The 10,155-nt window shown below is 44.8% G+C and overlaps 1 protein-coding gene across 1 annotated transcript in view; it reads right to left on the reverse strand.

Annotated features, from left to right (window-relative positions):
- Window positions 1–10,155, reverse strand: part of LOC103180788 (stonin-1) — a 41,778-nt gene that overhangs the window by 31,574 nt on the left and 49 nt on the right. The window contains exons 1-2 of the mRNA XM_042333107.1: window positions 9,777–10,155; window positions 1,961–3,795 (exon numbers count right to left, since the gene is read on the reverse strand). The exon at window positions 9,777–10,155 is cut by the window's right edge and continues 49 nt beyond it. Coding sequence (XP_042189041.1) covers window positions 1,961–3,707 — 1,747 coding nt within the window. The 5' untranslated portion in view covers window positions 3,708–3,795; window positions 9,777–10,155. The remainder of the gene's footprint in view (window positions 1–1,960; window positions 3,796–9,776) is intronic.

Genomic DNA, 10,155 nt, shown 5'->3' on the forward strand with positions numbered 1-10,155 from the left:
AACAGTGTTCTTTTGTCAGACTTATCAAGCTTTTCCCTCAGCTGAGAAACAGCCCCAAAGCAAGATGTTATAATAATCATTGCATTTGATAATAGCGTCTTGATCACAATTTATGATCTTGCGAATGCCACATATTCAACCCCAATATTAAATGAAAGTATTAAAATCCAACAGCCACAATTTCTGAAAGTAGTTATTTTCCTATCTCTATCTAATTTTGGATCTCCCCAAAATTCTGCCCAATCTAAAATGTTAAGGCACTGACTGATCTTAAGACCATAAGAAGTAGGAGCAGGAGTAGGCCATTCGGCCCCTCGAGCCTGCCCCGCCATTTAATAAGATTATGGCTGATCTTCTAACCTAATTTACCATTTACCCAACCTATCCCCATATCCTTAATCCCTCTATCCTTTAGAAATCTATCAAGCTCAGTCTTGAATATGTTCAAGGACTGAGCATCCACAGCCTTCTGGGGTAAAGAATTCAACAAATTCATTACCCTCCGAGTGAAGAAATGTTTCCTCAACTCAGTTCGAAAAGGCTGACCTTTAATCTTGAGACTATGAGCCCTAGTTTTAGATTCTCCAACCAGGGGAAACAGTCTCACGGCATCTACCCTGTCAAGACCCTTAAGAATCTTATAGATTTCTATAAGATCATCTCTAATTCTTCTATATTCTAGAGAATGTAGGCCTAGTTTACTCAACCTACCCTCATAGGTCAACCCCCTCATCCCAGGAAAGAACCTAGTGAATCTACGCTGAACTCCCTCTAAGGCGAGTGTGTCCTTTCTTAAAATAAGAGACTGCACACAATATTCTAGGTGTGGTCTCACCAAGGCCTTGTACAACTGCAGCAAGACTTCCCTACTCTTGTACTCTAATCCTTTTGCAACGAACGCCAACCTGGCATTAGCCTTCCTAGTTACTCGCTGTACCTGCATACTAACTTTTTGTGACTGGTGTACAAGGACACCCAAATCCCTCTGCACACTAACACTGCCTAGTCTCTCCCCTTCTAGAGAATAATCCGCTTTTCCATTTTTACTACCTAGGTGAATAACTTCACACTTCCCCACATTATACTCCATCTGCCACCTTCTTGCCCACTCACCTCGCATGTCTATTTCCCTTTGCATTCTTTGTGTGTCATCCTCACAGTTTACTCTCCCACCTATTTCGTATCGTCCGCAAATTTAGATATATTAAGTTCTATTTCCTCATCTAAATCATTGATATAGACTGTAAGTAATTGAGGCCCAAGCACTGATCCTTGTGGCACTCCACTAGTCACATCCTGCCAATCTGAGAAGGACCCGTTTATCCCTACTCTCTGTTTTCTTCCTGTTAACCACTATGTTAATCAATCCATGCTAATATATTGCCTTTAATTCTATGGGCTCTAATCTTATGCAACAGCCTTTTACATGGCACCTTGTCGAATGCCTTCTGAAAATAAGGTTCAGGTTAAGACAATGAGTTATTTTAAGCCTCAGGGTTCAAACCAAGAGTCTCAAGATTAACACACTGAGATAATAATAATAATCCTTGCATTTGGTATAACGCCTTATCACATCTTCAAGACGTCTCAAAGTGCTTCACAAAGTATACTAAAAGGTCCTCACCCAGTACACACAATCACACCAACACATTTATCACTAAAGTCAACCAATTACGCACAGCAGTGTCCCACAGACAGTCATGGTTTGAGCGACCAAATTATAATTTTTTTTGTGTGAAGGGATTATTACCCCCGAAAAGCGATCCGCCAATCGACTAACGGGCTACCAGGTAAACAGAGGCGTGTGTGTGTGTGTGTGTGTGTGTGTGTGTGTGGAGTAAGGAAACTTGCCTAAGGTTTCGCCCTGTCCGGGAATCGAACCCAAGAGATCCCAAGAAAGTTTGCACAGCTTTTACGTCGTACGAACTGGGCAAATTTATCTGATTACAATCAGTTATACCTGCATTCTTATCCGGCAACCTGTCAATCCTCCACACAATGGCCCTGAAGGCATGCTCGTATTTGGCAGTGCCAATGGTGACTTGCATCACCGGCTCGCAACCCGTCGAGCTAATGGAACCAAGACGGACATTGCGATTTGTTTTGGCTTTCAAAGACTTCTGCCGGAAGAGATTCACGGTGCGGAATATTTTGACCCAGTCGGTGGGAACAGGAAAGCGTATCATCACATTTTCGCAGTGGATGGGAGCGACTACGTTCTGGGGGCAAGAGTAAGCAGGGGACATGACCAAAAAGGCTTGTAGTTCTGTGTACGCTCCGTGGACTGTCACAAGACCCTTTAAGGAAAAGGGGAGCTCGGGGGCGTTGCAGACTGTCCTGTAGCGCATCAGTTCCACTCTGCAGGCATCCGGAGGGGTGAACTTAATGATCCGAGATTTCTCAAACTCCTGGTCCCTCACGCATTTGTGGAAGACATGGTCATGAATCTCGATCCATCTGTCGCCTGGCTCCCTCTCCTCGCTCTGGAACTGCAGATCATTCAAGGCCAAAAAGCATCTCGTGCCTCCGTTGACGAAGCACAGGCAGTGAATGTGAGTGATCACCGAGGTCTCCAACACTTTACCCTCTCTTGTGAACTTCCCCCTGAAGCGATCGATTATTTCGAGCTCCATCTCCTGCTCCTCGTAGTTGCTCCTGCGCTGGCCAGGGGGAGGGAGCTTCATGAGCCCCTCCTCAATGGCGGCAACGAAGTCAGTGAAGTCCTTGTAGTCAGTTGTCCCCAGCTTCAGCACCTGCTCGACCTCCGCCTCGTGCAGAATATCCGTCTTCGGGTGGTACTTACGTTTCTCCGTGTAGGACACGCGCTCAATCTTCACTGTGTGGATCTTGCCGGACTCCTTGTAGTTCTCCAGCCTGGCTTCGGAGAGCCTGAAGTAGGGCTGTAGCCGGAGCTCTCTGAAGGGTTTCTCCAGTCCCTTTTCGTAGTACAATTGCAAGGTGCCACCAGGCAGCAGCTTCAGGTAGATCGGGCCCCATTGGCGAGAGGACATCATATTCTTCTTCTCAGGAATCCTCATCATTAGAGGCCAGCCGTCCTTCCACCCGATTCTGAGGAGACTCTTGGCAATGGGCGAGTTTGCCACGGTTTTAAGACCTTTACTGTCTGGAGATGAACTCAGTGACGGTCGCAAGGCAGACGACTGTATCTTTTCAAGCTTTTTGCAAATGTCAGTTGGAGGAGAATGACTGTGATTGACATGATTCTCTCCTGTCTCTTTGGCCAGTTGGTAACCATGAAAAAGATTACTGGTGGCATCAGTAACTGAGGGATTGCCGGACTGGCCCCATTGCTGCGCGCAGTGTGAACGAACAGTCTGTGAAATGCCGTGCGGACTCCAGAATGGGTTGGTGTATCCATTCTCATTACTGTAGGACCTCAGCTGATTGCTTGGCGACAGATCCTCGATCTTAAAGAAACAGTTATCCCAAGATGGACTTGGAGTAGTTGGCGTGTGAAGTGCGGAGTTTGGGGTGCAAGGGAAGCTGGTGATGGGTGAAGAAAGAGGAGTTCCACTGCCAGAGGCTGACCTCTTGGACATATTGTGTCCAGATGTGAGATTCAACTTCAGGCAATTGGGTTTGAACACACAGTGATTCCCACCGTCTGAGTCCAAGGATCCTTTCGGTGACTGGAAACTGTGATCATCATCGAAAGTGACCCAGTTTGAATAACTGGCCGAACACATGCTGAATTCGAAGTCTTTAATTCATCAATTAACTTTTTTTTCTAATTGCCGAGTTTCTGGTTTCCTGGGAGGATGGATGCCACAACTCCTGTTGAGACAACAAAATAAGAAAGGTTTTAAAACGTGGTATTCCTTTGGTGGCAATTCTTACATTATAGAAGATTACCAGAAACGTTGATTAAATATTAATAATAATCCTTGCATTTGATATAGCATCTTATCACGTCTTCGAGACGTCTCAAAGCGCTTCACAGAATATACTGTAAAGTGAATTCGTCCACACAATATACAGTCAAAAAGGCGCTATGTCAAATGCAAGGATGAATATCATTAATATTAATAGCATTTATTGGTGATTCACTGGTATGACGTCCACACTGAAAGGATAATTAATCTGGTACAGTCACGTCAGATTTCATGTTAGATAATCAATAGTTAATTACTGGGGACAAAATGTTAGTAAACCTCGTGGCGATTCCAATACAGCATATTGAGCTTTGAATAGAAAGTTCAGTTACATAGCATGGAACTAAAACCAGGCAGACGTGAGAACTGCCCGGGTTTGATCCCGTGTCACCGCTGAGTTAATTGATTACTGTTGGGATGCAGTAATTAGTCTGACTGGCAAAGGAGAGGGGGAAGTATCAGGCAGGAGTCCTCCTGATCTCTGACTCCTGTTGAAACAATTGAGTCTGTATGTGGAGGTCAGACATAGACAGAATGGATTTAGCTGCAATACACCCCCTGGTCAAATAGCTCAATGTTCAGCCTCATGTATGATGAATGGCCACTTAGAGCAAAGCACTGAACTGGAGGACATTGTTCAGAGCACCAGAACCGTGGAACCATAGTCCAGCGTGAGTGAGTGAGTGAGTGAGTGAGTGAGTGAGTGAGTGAGTGAGTGAGTGAGCGAGCGAGCGAGCGAGCGAGCGAGTGAGCGCCTTTGGGAGAATAACTAAAATTTAAGTGCAGTTTATTAAACACAGAATATTGAATGTTTCCGCAATGTGCCCACGAGTTAAACTTTCAGAACCCATTAGTGTGCCTGCACCATCTGAAAGGTTTTCCAACCAAGGTATAAACCTAATAAAAAGTGCCGTCCTGACCACTGCAGACCGATATTTGCAGACAGTTGCTAACACTGGACACACTGTTATACGGCAGTAATGTCTTTGCACATTATTACACAGTAACAGGAAGTTACTGCAAGGATTACTCTCCAAATCCCTGTGAGCAAGAATTACTCCCTGTATATTCAACAGCACTGTACACTTAAGATAGGCCTTCCGCAAAGTATACCTGACTAGAAGTGGTTGCAACAACAACAACAACAACAAGATTGCATTTGTTTAGCGCCTTTCACGTCGAGAGGACATTCCAAGGCGCTGGACAGTGTACAGCATTTCAGCTTAAAACTCTGAAGTGTCGGCTTCTGTCCTTGTTGTAAAGGTCTGTGCCATCGGCACATGGACATATATTATACTTGTTCTTGGTTTGTCTTAAAGGAATGATAGGCACTGTATAAAAGCAAGAATTTTTAAAAATTCTGTTTACCAAAAACAGATGTGAGTTATTCCTATATGTTTGAGTATCTCTGCAACACACATAATATACAAAAAGTAATTGTTTGACCTGCAGGTAATATTCCTTACGCCACACACTTCTGTTAACCTAGTGGTAAGTAGGAACCAGGTTGTTAGTCGATTGGCAGATCGCTTTCTGGGGGTAATTAACCCCTCAAAAAAATATATAAATAAATTTAGTCATTCGATCCACGACTGTGGGACACTGCTGTGCGCAATTGGCTGCCGCGTTTCGCCCATGATATACAGTCAATTCACTTTACAGTACATTCTGCTTGAGACGTCTCAATGACGTGATAAGGCTCTGTATAAAATGCAAGGATTATTATTATATTGTTGTGCTGAAATACCAAACTAAAGTCCCACTTGCTTGCTCTTCAGGAGGACATCAGCAATCCCATGACACAATTTGAAAAGAGGAAGGAGATTCTTCTGTTGTTATCCACCAGATAAACTGGTCATTCACTTCATGGCTGTTTGTGGGGCCTTGTTGTATCACAAAGTGGCTGACACATTTGCCTACTCAGGCAAATAAATATACAGTCATAATAATAATATAAGAATAATAACCCTGGCATTTGATAGAGCGCTTTTGACGTCTTCGAGACGTCTCAAAGCGCTTCACAGGATATACTGTAGAGTGAATTGACTGTGTATTTTGTGGGCGAAAAACGTGGCAGCCAATTGCGCACAGCAGTGCCCCACAAACAGTCATGGATTGAGTCACCAAATTATTATTCTTTTTTTTAAGGAATTATTGCTCCCGGAAAAGAGATCCGCCAATCGAGTCAGAGGTTGGGGGATCCAAGCCCCACTTGGGGATTTGAGCTCATAGTCCAGGACGGCAGGACTGGGGCACAGTACACCATTGCCGGAGCAACACCTTTCTGATTTGACGTTAAACTCAGGTCCCGTCAATGAAGAGCCAATACACTATTCCAACAAAAAAAACCTTTGCTGGGTTTTCTGACTAACAAATTGATCATTCACTTTATAGCTATTTGTGGGACCTTTGGCAGTGCTGTGTTTGCCCACAAGAAAAACAGCCACTGTTTAACAATTAACGATTCCTCTTGAGTGCTTTTTGAGACCTTTTTAAGGTGCTCTGCATTGCAAGTTCTTTGTTTCCGAGGTCCCACGTCGCACATGTTCAGTTGAAAACCCTGGAGCGGAAAAAATATTTACATCATCCTTCAGTGTAACCTCACATGACTTTTCCACTGCGGTTGACAAAACAAACAAACCGATCCATTTGCTGATCCGATGGTTCAATCACACTTTAATATTGTTGTTAAACGTAGTTTGAATAATTCTTTCAAATACACCAAAGCAGCAGAACAAGAGAGAGCAAGTCTCGGGTTGTGAGGGCAATTTTGACAGACTTCAGAAAGTGTTTCTTTCCACAGTGGGCACTGAATTACTGAAACAAAAACACATTGCACTTATATAGCACCCCCCGTGCAGGATAGCGTCTCAGAGCGCTTAACAGCGGCGAGGCCTGACTCTGAGTCGGGGGGGTCGGGGTTGGGGGGTTGGTGGGGTGCCCGTTAGCACCATCGAAAAGGAAGGTTTTCAGGCTGGTCTTTAAAAAGGGGAGAGGGGGTGGCAAGGCAGAGGGATTGGGAGAGAGTGTTCCAGAGTTTTGGGGCGGAATGGCTGAATGTGCGAGCTCCGATGGTGGGGCGGAGGGAACGAGGGATGAGCAGGAGGCCGGTGCCAGTCGAACGGAGGCGCCGTTTGGTGGATTGGGCGAGTGAGGAGGTCGGAGAGGTCGGGAGGTGCCAGGGAGGGAAAGGATTTGAACATGAGCGTGAGGATCTTGAAGTCGATCCGTTCAGTGGTGGGGAGTCAGTGGAGCCTGGGCCAGAGCCGGGGAGATGGAGTTGGTATTGAAGGAGGCAAAATAGATTTGTGTGTCATCCGCGTACGTGTGGAAATTTACCCCGTGTCTGCGGATGACATCGGCCAGAGGGAGCATATAGATAAGGAAAAGAAGAGGGCCAAAGGATGGAGCCCTGGGGTCACCCTGTAGGTGACCGGGCGGGGGCGAGCGGAGAAACGATTTGCTGAGATGAAATAGAGCCGTTTGGTTAAATAGGACTCGAACCATGTGCGAGCGGTCCCACTGAGGCGGATGAGGGAGGAGAGGCGGTGGAGGAGGATGGCGTGGTCGAAACGCGGCAGAGAGATCCAGGAGGACGAGGAGGCAAGGAAGGGTGGTTCCATGACACCGGAGCCATTTAGGAAACAGCTGGATGTTGTAATGGAAAGACGGCAGGGTGGGCAATCTGGGAAGATGAGGTCGGCTGAATCTCTCTTGCAATGCATTCCCGTGTCGTTATGTCAAAAAGATGACTCAAGATCCTGTTGCTTCTGCCGCCTCCCACTGTGTAGATTGGGATAATAATAATAATAATAATCCTTGCATTTGACATAGTGCCTTATTACACCATTGAGACGTCTCAAAGCGCTTCACAGAATATACTGTTAATATACTGCCAATTGCGCACAGCAGCGTCCCACAAACGGTCACGGATTGAATGACTTTAATAATTATTATTATTATTTGTTGATTTTTGAAGGTATTATTATCCCCGGAAAGTGATCCGCCAATTGACTAACAACCGAGTTCCCACTTACTGCAAGGTAAATAGAAGCGTGCGGAGTAAGGAAACTTGACTAAGGTTTGCCCGCAAATTGAACCCGGGTCCTCTTGCTTGCGAGGCGAGAGCACTAGCCGCTAAGCTACAGGGATCCTTGTTGAAACCTGTAAAAGATGAGCCGAGGTGTTGGTTTAGAGAGGGCGTCCTTGTGTGTGGATAATCATTGAACTGTTACGAATGTCCCGTGAATCCTTTTGAGAAACGTTGACAAGCGTGAAAACTCATCCAAATGAGTGACCCACTGACATCTGCCATTGACATTGAACTTGGGGTCCATCCCAGTGCCTCGCAACGTAAGCATCTGTCTACCCTGTTGGGTTTGGGAATCAAGTGAGACAGAGGGAGACACTGCACCAACAGCTGACCCCACGTCAAGACAATTACTGTGATTGAAAAGGGAGAGAATATAATTGGGGGGGAAACAAAAATCTTCCCTGAAAAGAGGAAACAATAACTCTTAAAATATTCTAAGCGATGATATCAGCGTTGCAGTCTTGTCTGCGCACACTATAATCAGAGCAACAAAATTACTGTATTTTCAGAGTATCAGTGGTCTCTCTCGTCTTTCCTCGTCTGGCCTTTCTTCCTCTTTAATGCAGGGTTTGCTGATGGTATTTCTTTAGAATGCAAGTAACTATCTTACTATCCCCTTGCAGCGGACTCCTTATTGAGGGAAATGAGCTACTCGCTCTTTAATTGTCTCTATATAATCTTTAATTTCAGTCCCAACCCAGGACTGATCCAGACTTTTGAAGGAATATTGTACACGGTTCTTTTATAATTTGTTTAGGGAGTTCACAGTCGATTCACTTCAGAATATATTCTGCGAAGCGCTTTGAGACGTGATAAGGTATTATATCAAGTGCAAGGATTATTATTATTATTAGAATTGAGTTTTTTTTATTTTGCAGGGAGTGAGAATCTAGTATCACATGTTGGATATTTATAAGAACATCGGTGAGAGGCACAAACCCAAAGAGACAAAGAGCAGAGATCAGGGGAAATAAGCAGAGTGAGAGAGAGACACAAAACAGACGCAGACTGGAGGGAGGAGATGAGAGAGAAATGAAAGGGAGGAATAATAATAATCATAACAACCCTTGCATTTGATATAGCGCTTTTTCACGTCTTCGAGACGTCTCAAAGCGCTTCACAGAATATACTGTAAAGTGAATTGACTGTATATTTGTGGGCGAACGCGGCAGCCAATTGCGCACAGCAATGTCCCACAAACAGTCGTGGGTTGAAAATGACCAATTTCTTATTGTTTTTGGTTTTGGAGGGATTATTATTAGGCTCTGTGTGGAGTAAGGAAACTTGCCCAAGGTTTCGCCCTCTGCCTGGAATTGAACTCAGGTCTCTGCTCTAACCACTGAGCTACAGGACAGCTGGGGAGTAAGAGAGAAATAAAGGAGAAATGAGGAGAGAATGTAGAATAGAAAGGAGAGAAATAAGACTATAGAGAAAGAAGATAAAACACGGAGGCAGAGAGAAGCCAAGGAAAGGGGGATAAGGAAAGATTCAGGAGGTGAGATAGAACACGGATTAAAATTGAGCAATGAGAGTGTACCAACAACTACATTTATACAGCGCTTTTCACGTCGGACAGTAAAGGGTTTGCGAAAAAGAAAATCTTATCCCAACCAGTGCAGTGAGTAAGTATTAGCAGTCCTCCTTGACTGATGGTCTTTTCAGATTTCAGTCTGAGAATAAACAAAACTGAACTAAACCGAGCCATTCCACTATTCCCTCTCGCCTTTTAAGCCTTAATCTTGGTTCTGATCCCATTCCCAGCATCTGGCACTTGGCAACCGGGCTCTTACCTGGTTTAAACTTGCAATTTTTTCTCGAACGCTGATGCAAAGCAGCGCACACGATAAACACTGCTTTTCGTTTCTTTTGCTGGGAAGGATCCAACTTAATGTTAACCGTGCAAAACTGTGAAACATCCCCCCGCCTGGAGCTTGCTCTGTGCCGCCACAGCTGGCAGTAAAATGTTAAGGATCCTCGCATCAACCCTCTGCGATGACTCAAGCCCTCAACCGAAACACTTCAGCCCATTTTAATCGCAAGTATGTGTGATGCTAAGTTCAGCAATGAGATCAGGAAAGACATGAAATGTCTTTAACAACTTGCACTTATATCGTGCCCCTCATGCGGAATAATGTCCCAGAGCGCTTTAACACATCAATAGCATGTACC

Source organism: Callorhinchus milii, unplaced genomic scaffold (assembly GCF_018977255.1).
Source record: "Callorhinchus milii isolate IMCB2004 unplaced genomic scaffold, IMCB_Cmil_1.0 Scaffold3, whole genome shotgun sequence".
Lineage (NCBI taxonomy): Eukaryota > Metazoa > Chordata > Chondrichthyes > Chimaeriformes > Callorhinchidae > Callorhinchus > Callorhinchus milii.